At 37.9% G+C, this 18,887-nt stretch overlaps 1 protein-coding gene across 4 annotated transcripts in view; it reads right to left on the reverse strand.

Annotated features, from left to right (window-relative positions):
• The window catches only part of IL1RAP (interleukin 1 receptor accessory protein), a 155,166-nt gene that overhangs the window by 37,740 nt on the left and 98,539 nt on the right, over positions 1-18,887 (reverse strand). For all 4 annotated transcript variants that reach the window (XM_006156716.3, XM_006156713.2, XM_006156714.3 and 1 more), the window contains exons 4-5: positions 15,403-15,589; positions 1,506-1,671 (exon numbers count right to left, since the gene is read on the reverse strand). In XM_006156716.3, coding sequence (XP_006156778.1) covers positions 1,506-1,671; positions 15,403-15,589 — 353 coding nt within the window. The remainder of the gene's footprint in view (positions 1-1,505; positions 1,672-15,402; positions 15,590-18,887) is intronic.

Here is an 18,887-nt window from a genome sequence, read left to right on the forward strand (position 1 = left end):
AGACGTATGTGTGACCAGAAGACCCACTGCCTGTGACTGGTATCTGAAATGGGGAGCGGCGCCATCTTGCGAGACTGATCTGTTAATCTGGGGTCTGGTCTAACTGCGGGTGGAATGAAATTAAACTGTAGGACACACGGTTGGTGTCCTCAGAACACTGGAGGATTGTTTGGTGTGGAACATCCACACATTTGGTGACAGAAGTGTTGTGAACAGAGAAAAATGGTTTTTCTTTAACAAAGAAACAAACAAAATATATTGAGAATCCTCCAGGTTTCAGGATAGATTGTTTAACCAGAATTCTCTGTTCCCAAAGCTTATATGAAATAGACGCTTCCTATGACATTGTAATTCATTGTTCTTATGTCTTAATTGATCATTTCTTCTCCATGTATTTCTCTTCAACATGCTCAGAATTTCTAGTATGAAATCTCGTAAAAACAAGTAGTAAATGGATGAATAAAAAGTGAAACATTCAGTCACAATGTTAAGGCCAACACACAAGTCTACTTGACGGCTAGTTATCAGTGGAATGTTCACTCACAGGATTTCTGCTCTTTATGCCATTCTATATTCCTGAAGTGAAAGGAAAACACCTTAAGAAAGGGGCTTTTATTTTTATTTTCTTGAAATGTACACTGAGTCTAGTGTCAGATTATTAGAAAAAGCCCCAAGCGGAAACTTGGAATTTAGAATGACTTTTTCTATGAACTCAAAGGTGTCTCCTAACAGTGTACTTCCTATTTCAAAGACTCAGTGTTTCCATCTGTTGTGATACGGGGTCTGACGAAATATCACTTCCATGTGCTATCACTGTTAACACAGTGCATGCAGCGGTATTTCCCCCAAGTCACTCACGTGGTGCTAGTTCTCCTGATTTCTGCATTTGATGAGAATCTGTTGACTCTGACTAGGCACTTTCCTGTCTACTTCCCTATTTTCTCAACCCCTTTTCTTTCAGTGCATAGCACTGAGAGAAGTTGAAGACTGCCAAGCAATAGCTAGAACACTTTAGCAACAGCTAGAACAGTTTCGGTAATAGAAAGACATAGTCTACTTAACTTAAGTGAGACATTCTGGGGGGGCGGGGGGATAGTATTAACTACCATTGGTTGAGTCTCTACCACTTGACTGGAACTATATTAGCACAATATTTATATAATTTCTAAGATTTTTCAGTAACCTGAATAATACGTAGTCTTTGAGACGTGCAAGAGACCTTGATCAAAGGAGACTCATTTTGTTAATATGTGGCAGTGACATAATTTACAGTACGCTTTCCCCTTCCCAAACCTCCTTTAATGCATGTGTTCATTTAATCGTTGAGTGTCCTAATAGTTACTAAACGCTTACCTGTACATGGTATTGCTGATGGCTCTGAGTGTAATGGACAAAAAACATGTCTATTTTTAAACAGAATTTACATACCTGTGTATAAAACTATGAAGAACCAGATCAAGATTAATACATTTTTGTTGTGTGTACTTTATACAAATCATGCTTACCTACCACCTTTACAATCAGACTCCTGGTAAGATGGAAGGTACGTCCATTTTCTGGATACGTAACAACACATGTGTAATTTCCATTATTTGAAACTAAGGCAATGAGAAAAGTCAAATTCATGCCTTCAGGTATTACATTATAAAAATCCTGTACTTTATTGCATCCCTAGAAGTAAAAGAGAAGATACACAAACACATATTTAATTTTACAAAGAACAACTAAATACTTAAGCTGCATTTTTTTTTTTTTTTTAGTTTTGCTATATGGTATGTGGGCTTACTGGAGAGAGAGAGAGAAAGAGAGAGAGAGAGAGAGAGAGAGAGAGAGAAACATCACCCTCTAGAAGGGCTGGTCATGCTGCAATCCTTTCTCTTTCATTCTCCACTTTACATTTTTGGGCACACACACATGCACCCAGTGTGTTTTTCAAGCTGTTGGGTTGGGGCCCAAACCATGAAGTTGACCATATAGCAATTTGGGATCCAGCTGCCCTAACTTCCACACTCCTGTTGGCCCTATGCTGCACTTTTTACAAAACTATTTTGGTCAAGTATCTGACAATATTTTTGTAAAGAATACCTGAAGTAAATTTCATTTTCCTTTTTGCAAAAGAGATATTAAAATTCAGAACTGAGGTATTAGTTCCAAAGCATAGGCTTCCTGATTCAGGATCCAGTTTTTAAATATTGGGACTCTTACATTGATAGTGAAGCAGAATTAAAGCTCTAAAATAAGACTTAGGAAACTTTAGAAAACAATGATTGTTTTTTTAAATTATGTATTTCTTCACAGATTATTATTGATTTGGGAGTCCAGTCACTGAGTCTCATAAAGCAGGCTCTGATTCAAATGTTTGACTTGGGCATTCTTGATTATCCTGTTGAGTCACTAAATCTGCCATTTCCAAATGTTTTTGTGTTTTACTTCTACTTTACTCTTTTTTTTATAACTCAGTATTACAAACTCAAGAATCTAAAACGATTTTTTAAAATGAGATCCATCAAGACCTAAGAGTTTATTTCTGTTTCTAACTCATATTTGCTTCTTAGAATTTTGCTTTTTAAAATTCTGAAGTTAAACTATATCATTCCACATAACTAGAATTCTGTTTTGTATCTCTCAGGTTCACTAATTGACCATATTGTTTTAATTTTCCTATTTAAAAGAAAAAAATCAATACACAATATGCAACAAGGGAACCAGCAGTTAGTGTAATGGCTATGTTGCTGGACTCCCACGTAGTCGACCGCAGTTTGCGTCCCAGACCCGGTGGCTTAAAACTCACGCCGGGCGCGTGTGTGTGTGCGTGCCCAAGATCCCGATAGGAGAATGGAGGAGAAGGGACTGCGGTGTGGCCATCTCCCCTGGGGGGGTGATATCTCGCTTTCTGTCTCCCTGTCTCTCTCTGTCTGTCTGGAGAGCACACGCGCCCTATAGCAAAAATCTCTCAAAAAAAAAATATATATATATGTTGGACATATACCCTTAACTTCTTATTTATTTATTTTTTAAAGTTTCCATAGGGCACATGTGCTTGCCAGAGAGTTGCAGAGGAAAAGGAAGAAGAGTGGGAAAGTAAGCACCCCATGAGGAATGTTTACACCATAATCCCTTCTCCATCTTCCTCCCCCTGTTGAGATTTTGGGCATGGATACACACATGCCTGGCATCTTTTCCAAGCTGCCAGGTCCAGGACTCCAACTGTATGGCTCGTCATGTGGGATCTAGACACCTTAACCACCATTCCACAGGTTGGCCCCTGTTGGTCATATACTTTCAGAAAAAAAATTTATTTTACAATGACAAAAAGTATTAGATTATTTCTAAGGCCCTTCAGATATTTAAATTTCTAGGAGTATATTACTAGTTTGTACTTTTAATTTCTTGTATTCATATATGTAATTTTAATTCTGGCATACACAATGTTTTATTTCAATTCCTGGAGCCTGTTTTGAAATACAAGTCATACTAAGAAGTGCATTTTGTAATGCTTTGTCACAGGAAATGTGTCTTTTGAGAACAGCACTGAAATTTGGTTTCATGGGGAATATCATAAAGCAGAAGCTGACACAACTCAGGTGAGTTATTTCTCAGTTCACGTCCTCCTGTTTGCATAAAAAGCACGTCTAGACACTTGTCACATCAGCAAAAGACTTCAATATTCTTAGGTTATCTCAAAGGATACGGTCACAGAGGTCTGTGTGGGTATAATAAACTTATGTCACATTTGGTTCGAATCGAATTTTGTGTAATTGTAGAACTCTATTTGAGTTTTGTGGTATCTTTCATTTAAACAGTTCAAACATGGTTTTCCCTCATTTGTTAGCTTAGCTGTTCTTATACATCCTTGAAGCAGAAAGATCAGACTAAATATGCTCTAGTTTTACAGTGAGAAAAAGAAATCATATAGACAGAGATATTTTTGAAAACAAAGCTGAAAGTCAGTTTTCCACATGGCTGAATAAAGGTCTTTCTCTATTTTTTTTTTTTAACTTTGCACTGACTTGAGGCTCTAAAATTACATGAGACTTACACTTAATATGTACTCTATTATCTCAACTGATGTACGTTCTGCATGTGTAAGGTTCATAATCTCTTATCCCATCCCACTTATAGGAAAGGAAGCAAAGACCGGGAAGAGTGAAGTAACTCCCTCTACCATAGATTTAGGCAGCGTCAAAGCAGGAATTTGAACCTCCATCAGCCTGTTCTGAGCGCTCGCATTAATCCCACTGATACTGTCTCCTCACCCCACACAGGGGCCCTCCACCTACACCACATGTTGAGCCAGCACTAGTGCCATGTGGCTCTTTCATAGAAATCAGGCTGATTTCTGCAACTAGTGGTACACTGGAAAAGCATACTTTTCAGGATGAGAAGTCAGCTATTGTTACTGAACTGTCAATAGTATTTCTTTCTTTTTTTTTAATTCCAATTAAAAAAAAATTTTTTAAGGTATTGCCATAGGGTGTGCGTGTTCCAGGGACAGAAAGAGCCAGATGATGAGAGGACAAGTGAGAAATCATCCCCAGGGGGGATGACTATGCTACAATCCTTTCTCCATTCTCTTCCTGGGATTTTGGGCACATGTGCACACATGCCTGTGTGAGTTTCATACCACCGGGTCTGGGACTTGAACCACGGTTGGCCATGTGGGAGTCCAGCATCATAAGCACTACACTCCCTGCTAGCCCCAACAATAGTATTTCTCGAGAATGTGCTGAAAGGAAATTTTCATAGTTGTTTCAAAGCTAGTAGGCCTCTAGCATTTTAGAAAATGGAATAAGGGAAATACTTTCCATTACAAATGTGTCTGTGTGATGGGGTAGGTTCAGGGCACTATAAATGCCCATTAACCTTAGCCTGTAGTGCCTGGCGAGGACTCTCTTTTTCACAATGAGCAGCTCAGTCTCTAGATCCTTCAGCACACACACCTGAGACATACAGGATGATTTTTGAACACAACAAACTGTTTTAGAAAATAAATCCTGCAGCTTTTATCATTTTAAAACCATTTGCTTGAAATTCAGAATAAACTGGATATGAACAATGATTTAGGCAACCCAAAAAATAGAAAACATGTTTCCAAATACAAGAAATGAATTAACAGTAAATGAGTTTTCACAATAGAACAAACACTTTTTTGACTAAAAGAAAAACAATCCTTCTAGTTGACCCATCAGTTCCTCATTCTGAATTGAAAAGAAAGAAGTTAAACAGAAGAGCAACTTTTCAACCATGCAAAAGTTGCCATGACAATTGACCTCAACATATAGGTAACGACTAGCACGAGAAATGACTATGAGATTCTTAAACGGAAATGAATCACGTGGGGAGGTGACTGGGTGCGGCGGGAAAAGGCCATGACAAAGTAAAGACAAACGTCTCCACTCAATAAACCTCCGACATGAAAAGACCCGTTGGAAGGCCCCCAAATGGAAACAACACAGTATATACAGTCCAATGTATTTTATACAATTCTTTAATCAATTCCTAAGCACAAAGTTTATTGGCTTAGCTTTGTGCTGTGTGCTTGGTATTCAAACAAAAGAAAGGGAAGAAAGAGTTCACCTAGCACAGAAGAGAGAAATACAGTGTAGTAAAGATGAGGTGTGAATGAAGGGAGAAGGGGTCGTTCATTCAGCATGATTCTGCTTCAAGATTCCCAGATACTTGATTTGGCTTTAAGTTTAAATGATGGATCTTGAATCTTTGGAAGCCCTCAAACTATAAATAAAATGTGACATGTGTATAATATATAGAATTGTATGCGTATAGCTCTGAAAGAAAATTGAGATACACATTTTCTTCATACCAAAAATTACTCTTTAGATAGTAAAGAGAAAGAAGAAATAAAGATCCAACCTAACTAAATAGCCAAGATTCAACTGAAGCAGGCATTTAAAAAAATAAACTCTATTACACAGACTTTGGGCTAATTTCCCAACAATATGGGCTTATGCCAACAAGACCAAACCTGGCACTTTCTCAGAAATGTTCTTTGCTGATGGAACTTTGTCAGAAAAACAAAACATCTATTTTCTGAGATAGATGTATAAGTAATAGCTAACCAATTCTGATTAATTTCACACTAAAAAATTAGAAGTGGAGGTAATATACCAATTTTAATGATCACAATGGGTACAAAGATAACCAGGTTTTTGCACTGTGCTATTCAGAATGACAGTCATTCTGCTCAGCAGAAGTTGAGAGCTTTTCAGCAGCTGTCATTAATGTGATATCCAAAACACCCAATCAAACGGCTCTCTTGATCATCCTCAGTGAAAGAGTGAAGTTGCCTTGGTTTTTCTAAGTGTCTCATGAAAACAAAATTTCAAATATCCAACTATAACAATGAGGAAGAAAATTAATCCAGTTATATAGAAGTTAGGATTGCTGACCTCTCTTTTTGGAGAGCTTTTTGCTATAGGGCATGTACATTCTCCACAAAGAGAGAGACAGAGAGACAGAAAGTGAGAAATCACCCCTCAGAGGGATGGTAATGCTGCAATCCCTTCTCCTCCATTCTCCTCTCAGGATCTTGGGCACGCACACACATGCACCCAGCATGAGTATAAGCCACTGGGTCTGGGACTCAAACCACGGTCAACTACATGGGAGTCCAGCAATGTAGCCATTAAGCCATCTGCTGGTCCCGAGGACTGTTGACTATATTTTAAAGCTCAGGTGTGTAGATAAATCTATGAAAATAGTAATACAAAGAACAGGATCACATTTACCTGTATCTTTATTATTATATTGTGAGAGGTCTTCATGTGAACAAATAGTCTCTAATTTATGTATATATTGTTTTCCAGAAGTTATTTTATAAGTCAACTATTTGAAATTCAGTAAATCTGTCATAAACCATTGTTTGCTTTCCAGGCTACTTACAAAACCTAGCTTTTTCAATAAACATTTACTGAACAATTTAACTCACAGGATTATTGAATTAGAGAACTGTGAATTCTGAGTTCTGATTTAAGATAATCCCATCCTGCAGAAGACCAGAGGAGAAAGGAGGAGAAGGCATGCAGAGGAGTAAAATCCAATCCTACTACACTTCCTCTGCAAGTTTTCAAACACTTATTAATTCAATTTTATTTATTGTTTGTTTATTTATTTATTTACTTTATTATTTTTTTAATTTCCTCTAGGCCACCAGAGAGAGAGAGAGAAAGTGAGAAAGCAAGCTGCCAGGTCCAGGACAGGAACCATGGTCAACATATGGGAGTCCAGTGCCTTAAACATCACAACACCTGTTGGCCCCTCCTTTGCAATTTTGAAATGCAAACGTTTGGAATTTTGTTCTTCTTCATCTCCGTTTGTCTGAGACCCTTCTGGTTTCTCAGAGTCCTCTATTCACAGGTTTCCCTAGGTTTGAACCCCGTACATGTCCAAAAATAACCCTGCCCTTCAAAGTGATCTATGTTCCAAAGTAAAGACCAGCCCTCATGGCAGTTCTGGAGAAACCCCAGGGTCTCCCATTAGCCCTTACAATGTTTTAGGTAAGACAATGTAAAATGTGGCTTCTTGACACCCAGGGCAGAATCTCAGCTCCTAACTCTGTGGCCTTTGGCAATTTCTCAACTGTTCTATACCTTGGTTTTCCTTGACTATAAAATGGAGAAATCAAGAGAGGCTACTTCATAAGGATGATAGTATTAAATGAAATAAACCTTTCATTTAATAAATGAATAAACCTGTATGCTCAATATTTATTGAGTATAATATATCAAACTATTTACTAAATATAAACTAGTAATGCTTGCTTCTCTGCATCCTTGTTTCCTATCTGTTAAAAGATGGCATCTACTGGGACCACCAGTTGGTGCAATAGCTATGTTGCTGGACTCTCATGTAGTCGACCAAGGTTCGAGTCCCGGACCCAGTGGCTTAAACTCATGCTGGGCAGATAAGCATGTGTGCCCAGGATCCCGAGAGGAGAAGGGATTTTGACATGGCCATCCTCCCTGGGGGGTGATTTTTCCTTTTTTGTCTCTCTGTCTCTCTCTGTCTTTTTGGTGAGCACATGTGCCCTATAGCAATAAACCTCTTCAAAAAAAAGAAAAAAAAAAAGAGATGGCAAGATTGCATCTAATCTACCTTGCCTAGCTGTGGTATGACATACACTAATATATACAGTATCAAGCACACCTGCCTTGTACTCTTGTACTGGTACGAAGTAAGGAATGTTAGCTTCCCCTTCCTCCTTTCAACAGCTACTAACTTGCAGATGATAGGAAAGCAAATTTTCTGGAACTGATTCTAATTAATGCATCTTTTAACACTCACAAACTTATGTTACTAAAGAAGACAATGTCTACAATATCAAGGTGAAAAATTGATTTGATAACACTAAAATAGAACTTTTGAAGAAGGGTCGAAATATCTAGGTGGAGGCTTGAGGATGATCACAGAAGGTAGAAAGTAGAAAGCAATTTTAGTTCTCTTGCCCAGAGATGTTAGAATGCAGCTACCAAGAACCTTGGTTTTATTCCTGGATGGTAGTATTCTTAAAAATCAAAGGTATCAGTCACTTACCTAAAGGTAAAGAAATAAATGTCTCCATTCACACCATTAACGGTCTCTCCACAGTTTTACCTAAACTATGTATCTTCTCATTTTATTTAGTTTCATTTTTCTTCAAGAATTATTTATTTAATTTCATTATTATTATTATTATTATTTTGCTATAGGGTACATGCATTCACCAGAGAGAGTTGGGGATGGGGAGGAAGAGAGAAAGCAAGTTGCCATGTCCAGGACTCAAACCCCAGTTGGTCATGTGGGAGTCCAGCACCTTAACTACCATGCTACTTGCTGGTCCCTTTATTTAGTCTACTTAAGGGTTTCCAGTATTTTTAGGTATAACTAGTTTTCTGTTTCTGGCTTTGATTTTTCTCCTAAGCTCCAGGCTCATATATGTGCAATCAGTACATGCTAGTCATTACAGCTTGCCACAGAAATGTCTCACCCTCACTTCTAGCTTCATATGACCTTCCTTATAACCATTATCTACTTCTTGGACCTGCTTTTGCCTGCCTATTTCATACCTTGGTTAGTAACACCTGTATTCCTCCAGTCATGGAAATCAGAAATCTTGGAATCATTGGAGACATAGCCATGAAGATGGCATAACTTTGCCCTCAAGATACAGTAAGCCAGGTACATGCATGCAAATCTCCCCCTCTTGTTATAACCAACAGTAATTTCTCTTTGTTGCTGTTGTAGAACTCATAAGTTTACTTTTTGGCAAGAATAGGAACTCTTTTTCTTTATGAACTGGTATTGTTAAATTTAAAGTTTCTTTGGGAATACACTGAGTAGGGCACATCCCTCACTCCTCACTCTCTGCCCCCCAGCTCTGACATACCAACACTGAATACATTTGTTTTTAACTAGTGTGTGTTGAACATATAAATAAACAAATGACTATAACAAACAAAAGTAGCGGAAAGTGACATTGAAGTAGGCAATAATAATACTTTGGGGAGTATAAGAGGAGAAATGATTTCCAGTTGGAGAAAATAAGAAAGAATTCATGGTGATGGTAGAATATGATCTGTTTTAAAGAAATAAGGGCATTCTGGGACCAGCAGTTAGCATAATGGCTATGTCACTGGACTCCCGTGTATTCGACCGCAGTGCGCATCCTGGACCCGGTGGCTTAAAACTCACACCGGGCACATGTGCGTGCGTGCCCAAGATCCCGAGAGGAGAATGGAGGAGAAGGGACTGCGGCATGGCCATCCCCCCTGGGGGGTGATTTCTCGCTTTCTGTCTCTGTGTCTCTCTCTGTCTCTCTGGCGAGGGCATATACACTATAGCAAAAACCTTTGGAGTGTGTCCGTAAAAAAAAAAAAAAAAAAAAAAAAAAAAAAAAACCTCTCCAAAGAAATAAGGGCATTCCAGGCAGAGAGAATGCATTTAAGGAAAAAGGAAGAGAGGACATGACAGAATGTGGGTGGGAATAAAAATATAAAACTTTAAAAAGTATAAAAGTATAAATATCAAAAGGATTACAGACCTTACTTGGAGAGCAAATAGATGAACATACTTTTTAAAAAAAAACAGAAAGATATATAATATTTAACGGATATAGAATTGTTAATATTCTTTCAGCCATCCTTTTTACTTTTTCACTATGGAAAATCACAATCACAGAGAAGAAATACAATGTGCCCCTATATCCCTACTACTGCCTCAACAGGCATAAATTCAGGCTGTGTCTTATTTCATCAATATCCACTCACTGCACCACCAAATTATTTTGAGGCAAACAATACAAATTTATTTTCAAATCTTTCTGTATGCACCTCTAAATGATAACTCCACTTCGTCAAGGTATATTATATAATACACAGTACTTATATTCTATGTCAGAAGACCCTAATATTCTCATGTTTGTTTCTTAGAGTATATTTGAATGAATCATACATTGCAACTGGCTGTTTTGTCTTTTTTTTTTTTTTTGAGAGATTTTTACTATAGGGCGTGCGCTCGCCAGAAAGACAGAGACAAAGAGACAAAAAAGCGAGAAATCACCCTCACAGGGTATGGCCATGTCACAGTCCCTTCTCCTCTACTCTCTCAGGATCTTGGTCATGCATGCACACGTGCCCGGCATGAGTTTAAGCTACCAGGTCCGGGACTCAAATTGCAGTTGACTACATGGGAGTCCAGCAACATAGCCATCACTCCAACTGCTGGTGCCGCAAGTGACTACTACATCTCTTAAATCAGTGTGTTTCTCTACTCCTCCCTCCCTCTCTTAATTGTCTTACTATAGAATAAACATACCTGAAAAACTCATTCCAAAAATATGTATGAGTTAATGAGTTATTATAAAGCAATACCATTATAAATGCTATTCATGTTCAGGAATAGAAATTTTCCAGTCACCCTTGAAGACTTACTTCCTGTCAATCATGCCTTCTTTACTACCTAAATCAATCACTAACTAGAATTTTATTGTTAGATAACTTCATTTTTGTTTATAATTTTGTCACCTAAAAGTGTATCCTTAAGGGACCAGCAGTTGGCATAATGGCTATGTCACTGGACTCCCAGGTAGTCAACAGTGGTTTGAGTCCCAGACCAGGTGGCTTAAACTCATGCCGGTGCATGCGCGTGCATGCCCAGGATCCCGAGAGGATAATGGAGAAGAAGAAATTGCGGCATGGCCATCTTCCCTGGAGAGTGATTTCTTGCTTCCTGTCTCTCTGTCTCTCTCTGTCTTTCTGGCGAGCATACGCACCCTATAGCAAAAATCTCCCCCCCCCAAAAAAAGTGCATCTTTAAATGTTATAGTCCTGCCCACTTTTAAAAGAATTTAAATTTACACATAATAATTGTATGAATTTATTGTATACAACACAATGTTTTGAAGTATATATGTACATATATACATATATATCTGTGCGTGTATACACATATATAAATATATGCATATATCTGTATATATACATATATCTGTATAACTCTGTGAGCTCATGCATTTGTTAAGTAAATTTAACTATATATATATATATATTTACTTAACAAATTCACTTCCTCAGAGTTATCATTTTTGTAGTGTAAACACTTAACATCCTCTTTTTATTTTGTTTAAGAATACAAGAATATATTGTCATTATTACTACAGTCACTTCCAGGAGATGAACTTTATGAGAGATCCTTCTGTGCCTTGTACAGCTTTTATGGGTAAGAGAGTTCTTTAAAATAGGAAAAATAGAACTACCATATGATATAGCAATCTCACTATATATCTAAATATAATAAAACAATCACTATATATCTAAAGATAATAAAACAACTATGCCATCTACTTTTTAATGTCTTGTGTGTATTTCTTTTCTTTTTGGAGAGATTTTCACTGTAGGGCGCGTGCGCTCGCCAGACAGACAGAGAGAGACATAGAGACAGAAAGCGAGAAATCACCCCCCAGGGGGGATGGTCACGCCGCAATCCCTTCTCCTCCATTCTCCTCTCGGGATCTTGGGCACGCACGCACACGCGCCTGGCGTGAGTTTTAAGCCACCGGGTCCGGGACACGAACCGCGGTCGACTACGTGGGAGTCCAGCGACATAGCCATTACGCTAACTGCTGGTTCCCTTGTGTGTATTTCTTAACCTATACATTCTCACTCCTTGCCTTTCTTTTCTTATAATTAACCTGTTGAGGACCCCAGCACATGGGTCGTTCAGTGTCTTACACAGTCTGGATTCTGTTGATTACAAAGAGCTGGTGCAGGTCAATATATCCATATGTTCTATTTCCTGCACAATGGCAGCCAAATGCAAAGGCTTGATCAAACTCTGGTTTCATGAATTTGGCAAGACTGTAAGTAATACTGTGCTTTCATCATTAAAAACACGTCTGGGGGTTTCATTACATAGGTGGTCATTGATGCATAATGCATCTATTTATTAATGCTTTGGGATTGTAAAGTGGTGATATTAGATCATTTCACTTTCATTTGTTAGTAGGAATACTTATAAAAAACACACTTGTTTGTACTATTGAATTGTTTATTGGGAGTATATTTCTTTTAGAAAAACCAGGATAAATACTTGGTATTTCTCCTTACTTACCGCTTTTCAAGATAATGAATTGATTTCCTATTATCATCCAAATGTCACTAATTAAATTTCTAGAAAGATCTTTATGAGCTTACAGATTTGAACTTACTTCATGGGATTCAATCTACTGCAATTACTAACTCTATTAAAGTTCAAATTGTTAATCTTTTCCCAATAAAAACTCTTTAGGTTGGCTCCTAAGTTGTTTCATTAACAACTTAAACAATTAAGAGTCAGAATTTAAAATTTTCAGTTATGATTTTGGAATTGCCTATTTCTCCCTTGATGTCTATCAACTTTTGCTTCATTTATTTTAAGCATCATATTAGGCACATATACTTGTTTTTTAAGAAGATTCTGAATTTTTTTTTAAAGAATAATTTATCTAACTTTATTTATTCATTCATTTATTTTTAATTTGACGAGAGAGACACAGAGAGAAAGAGAAAGTGAGAAAGCAAGCCATCAGGTCTGGGACTTGAACCATGGTCGGCTATGTGGGAGTGCCCAGTGCCTTAACCACCACTCCGTCCACTGGTACCCCCAAGCACATATACTTTTATTATCTTTTTGTCTTCCTAATGGAGTGACCCTTTTATTATATTTTATTTTTATATACTGTTAATATATAAAACATATATATAATAACATAGGGTTATAATAGGGTTATAGATACATGAAAGCCCATCCTGGGAAAATAACCACAATTCAATCCCTTCTACTCCATTTTTCTCGTAAGATTTTGGGCACCTACGTGGAACCAGCAGTTGGTGTAATGGCTATGTTACTGGACTCGCACGTTGTTGACCGCGGTTCGAGTCCTTTCTGTCTCTTTGTCACTCTGTCTTTCTGGCGAGTGAGCACGCCCTATAGTAAAAACATCTCCAAAAAAAATATTGAGAGGCATGTACATACATGCTCCTGGCCTTAGTTTCAAGCTACCAGGCCCAGGACTCAAACCATGTCAACCATGTGACAGTCCAACAACATAATTTACTCTATACCTCTGCTAATACACATTGTCTTAAATTCTACTTTATCTGATATTGGTGTAGTCACTCTATCCTTACTTTATTCATCATTTATCTTCTATTTTAATCATTGTTCCCTTTTCACATTCTATTGATCTTAAAACATTGTCTATTATCTTTTTCATTATATTTAGATTCACTTTTAAGATGACTTTGTTCTACAGTCTACGTTTTTACTGAGTTATATAATTTCTGAACTTTTCTAATATTGATTTATGTTATTCTTTCACATCTCATATTTTCTTAATGTCCTTTAGTTCACTTTATTTATTTATTTTTTTTTTGAGAGATTTTTGCTATAGGGCACATGTGCTCACCAGAGAGACAGTGAGACGGAAAGCAAGAAATCCCCACACAGTTGGGTGAACACACCACAATCCCTTCTCTTCCATTCTACAGCTGGGTGAACACACCACAATTCCTTCTCCTCCATTCTCCTTTTCAGATCTTGGGCACGCACTCACACACGCTCAGTGCGAATTTGAAGCTGCTGGATCTGGGACTCAAACCATGGTCGACTACGTGAAAGTCCAGATGGCATAACAATTATGCCATCTGCTGGCCCCTCTTTAGCTCATTTTTAAAATAATAGGCTATAATTTGTCTTTCTCACTGTTTTCTTTGTCTAAAGAGATGTTATTCTGATACCTCTTCCCTCTTTTTCCTGTAACTTTGAATGGGATTTACCTTAACTCTTTTTGTCACTCAATTTTATATGAAACAAAATTTTTTTTTCTAATCTGGAAAATATCACAGAGATCCCTTTTCAAACTACACTGATAAGTTTCTGAGGTGTCCAACCTTATTCCCCTTCTTCATTTTTAGGTAGTTCTTCTCTTACCTTCCTTTTTTATTGTCCTGATCCAATTTATTTTTTATTTACTCTAGGTCTCTTCTACTCAGAGTGGCTGGCTGGTCATATCTCATTGTTGAGAGGCACTAGAACTGCTCCTATCCCTCTAGAACTTCTTACTGCAGGTGTCTGGCATTCGACTTCCGTGAGAGAGGGAAACAGTTCCAATTTCAGCTGCTATTCCAAAAGTGACCTTTCAGTGAGCACCTGTTGGCCCATTCGGGTTCTCCTGTTCGTGTGTCAGCCAAACACCACCGTACGCCCATCCCCTCACTTCCCTGAATACACGATTCCATGTGGATCTGAAGGCTGTTGATGGCTTCACTTATTTTACCAAAAGCGGTTCTTGCAGATAACTTGTCACTGAGTCATGTAAATTACGTCTGTGCATGTTTGGCTTTGCTGTATATAAAGACTTGAAGAGATGAAAAACCTAAACTACTGCCAAATGCTACATTCCCTCACTTTCATTTCTGATTAGACACTTTCCAAACCCCTCAGATGTAGAAGAGACCACTGATGGACTGTGCCCGCAAATGAGAGCAAACAAGGAAATACAAATAAATAAGAAAATACAGAACTGACTGACTGAGAAGTGGAAATTCAGCAGATGATTAACAGCGTCTGACTTTATTAAGCAATGAGTACAAGTGGACGTTTATCAAAATGTGTTTCACAGGAATTTTATAAAAAGTAGGTAGTTCTGGAATCCCAGTGAAGGTCTTTTCAGAATCTGCAGGTTGAGGCAAAGCACTGCAACCTTTTTTTTAAAAAAATAATACAAGACGAGGAAGTGGTGAGAGACTTATATAATCTTATTAAGAACAAAATCAGAAAATTCCAGATGAAAATTTTAGTTCCTACACTTAACTCAATAAATAAGTATGGTTACATTCAAGAAAATAAAATGGCTTCTAGTTTTCTTACCTTATACCAAGTGATGGTTGGTTTGACACTGGAGGGAAAATATCCATCTATGTTGGGACAAACGATCCTCTGAATTCCATATTCTAAATATATTCTGTGCACTGGGAGTTTCATGGGGGAATTGAAACAGCTATCTTTTTGAACAACTTCCAGAGGAAATGCAACTTTACTGCAATACGTGGTGTTCCTGAAAAGAGAAACATGCAATGAATTGGCAGTCTCATTTGCATTCGATTTAATACAGCGATCACATTAAAATGAACTAAGTGAAGACATACTATGTTCTGAGACTTCCTTTCCATATGCAAGTTCATGTAAGAATTAAAAGGGTTATTGAGGCATTTCCTATCGCACTTGCTATCACAAAATAAAAAATAAACATATTAACTACTATTAATGTACTGAAGTATTTATTGTTTCATTTATGGTCCTAATTGCGTGTGTGTGTGTGAATAAATTTTATACATAAAATGTTCTCAATAATAGTCAATGCTTGTAAAGCAAAAGGGAAAATGGCATAATAACTCATGTCTGATAAAGACATAATCATCTTTGGAAAAGAAATATGCTCTCAGAATCATAAAAATAAAAAAGCCTTAGCTTTTGCTCTCATAATCCTATGTCTGAGAACTTTTTCATGTAGTGAGAATGTGGAAAATGGGAGAACAGCGATAGCATAGAACTTATAATGTCCACCCAGTGCCATTTTAGCAAGAAAAACATTGGAATCAATAGAAAATCCAACAAAAGGAAGATTGTAAGAAAAAAGTCAAATATGAAGGGCAAAAAAAACATTATTTTATTTATTTATTTATTTTTTTAGAGGTTTTTGCTAGAGGGAGCATGTGCTCACTAGAAAGAGACAGAGAGAGACAGAGAGACAGAAAGCAAGAAATCCACCCCCCTCCCGGGGAGGATGGCCATGCCACAATCCCTTCTCCTCCATTCTCCTCTCTGGATCTTGGGCATGCATGCACATGCACCCGGCGTGAGTCTAAGTCACCTGGTCTGGGACTCAAACCGCGGTCGATGACATGGGAGTTCAGTGACATAGCCATTATGCTAACTGCTGGTCTCAACACATTATTTTTTTTAAAGATGATAATGGAATTCTATTTGTTATAATAGTCGCACCTACCTAGAGGGCTCTTCTTCTACCATCACCCCACATTTCACAAAGGTCTTTTATGTCATTCTCCACCCCTGCCAGGGCTCTATGTTAGGTCTCCCATTCTCTGAACACCTTGAATGTTTCCTTGGTTAAATTTAGCATAATTCAGAATTATTCAGTTTTATTATAGATATCTGTCTATACCCTCTGTTAAAGGTAAGTTGCACATAACCTCATATGTATTCTGATTATATTCTGTACCACTATTACCATATCTAAACTTTTACCAGGTGCTGAGTGACCATTTCTTAAATTAGTAATATGAATGTATAACTTTCTCTTGTAACTAGATACAGGAAAACAAGAAAAGAAAAATGTTATAATAATGAAATTTTTTTGGGGGGGGGAGAATAATAGGATAAAGATCCATCCTTTTTTGTTATTTCTACCTAAGGTACCAAATGCATGGTAGACCCTCAATTACCTTTCAGTATTTTACTGCGCCTATTCTTGCTACTAGAAAGAACATCGTACACATCCCCAAAGACAGGAGAGGTGACATGGTGGGAAGGCGGCAAGGAGGACGGCAGGCAAGATCTCCGTCTAGAAATAACAAATGGTCTATTATGTGGAAGAAAGATTCTGTAGGTGGAAGTTAGAGGAAGTAAATTTCAGTTTAATTAAGATACATTTTCTAATTTAAAACAAGTGAGAAAGGCTGGATGGTGGCACAGCAGTAACACAACACCCTGTGAGACTGACTCCCTTGGGAGAGTCGTGAGTTCACATTGGGAGACCTCTTGGACATGCTAGACATGCGGTGTGTCCCTGATCCAGGGCTGGTTGGGGCTGGGGTGGATTGTGTATAAGGACTCTACTGCAGGTACCTGTCTCTCTCTCTCTCTGCCTGTTTCTCTGTTTCTCTCACTCTTGGGAGAAAGAAATAAATGAACTACTCATGTTACACACTATAAAGATGTACAGCAATGAAATGTATTAGGTTGTTGGAAAAGTCAGGAAGCATTTTAGCACAGAAACTCATGTCATGACTTTTTGGACAACCTAATAAATAAATAAGAAAGAAATGAACTTAAAAAAAATATTTTCAAAGTGAGAAACAGTGGTTGCACTGACATTTCTAGTTCCCAAGTTTGCATAGCATTGGAATAATAATAATTGGAGCAAGAATAGGAACAATTAAATACTGAAAGATAAATAGAAATGTATGGCTTAAATATACCTTGGTCTGTAAACCCATGTAGTTAAGTTTAAGGTAATCTGATTCTAGAAATTACCCTCGGACTTTTGGAAGCTCTGTAGTGTTCCCACCAGATCATCACAATTCTAGGTTTGCTTTAGGAACATGGAAGACAAGTAAACTAAAAAGATCACAATCCAGAAGTTGACAAGTAACGTTCAAGTTATATGAAGTTAAATCTTAATAGTTATGAAGGCCTACTCCTATAATATAAAAGAACGTTAGAAAAGTTTGGTCAAGAGCTCTAGGCATGCAGTGAATAGTGAAGAAAAAAGTAATGGAGATACCGAAGCACTGGAACGCACAGTAGAGACCAGTCATCGGGAAACCACTGATGACTCCTTCCCAGGTATTTGCTAATGCTCAGTGAGGGCGTGTTAGTGGGTCAATAAGTATCAAAATGAAAAGGAGTTCAAAGAGCTGTAGCCCAATACTCTCATGAAGATGTAGATACCAGTGTTCTCAGATGTGGACAAGACTGGCCCCAAATCACCAGCTACGTAACGGTAGCGTTGGAATGATGGTAGCCAAGTTTTAGTGATTTCTCTTCTAGTGCTCCTTCCGTTATAATCTGTTTTAACTTCTAACAAGTAGTATGAGCATATAAATAATGTGCACATGAGTATTACAGGCTTCTGGGAGGCTTACAACCAGGGTAGAATCTACTTGAACACAATTAAAATTGTCAGGCGAAACCCTAGAAAAGGCCTTCAGAGGCTACATGGACTCACCAAGGCCACAGTGATGCGAAGGTTTTTCTGTGATAGGGAAGAGGCCTCTTTTTGCATAATCATAGCATAGCTAACATTTATCAAAACACAATTGTGGGGAACCAGCAGTTAGCGTAATGGCTATGTCGCTGGACTCCCACGTAGTCGACCACGGTTCGCGTTCCGGACCCCGTGGCTTAAAACCCACGCCAGGCGCGTGTGCGTGCGTGCCCAAGATCCCAAGAGGAGAATGGAGGAGAAGGGATTGCGGCGTGGCCATCCCCCCTGGGGGGTGATTTCTCGCTTTCTGTCTCTCTGTCTCTCTCTGTCTGGTGAGCGCACGCTCCCTATAGTGAAAAACCTCTCAAAATAAATAAATGAATAAATAAATAAATAAATAAATAAA

The sequence above is a fragment of the Tupaia chinensis genome, unplaced genomic scaffold (assembly GCF_000334495.1).
Source record: "Tupaia chinensis unplaced genomic scaffold, TupChi_1.0 Scaffold000515_1, whole genome shotgun sequence".
In the NCBI taxonomy this organism is placed as follows: Eukaryota; Metazoa; Chordata; class Mammalia; order Scandentia; family Tupaiidae; genus Tupaia; species Tupaia belangeri.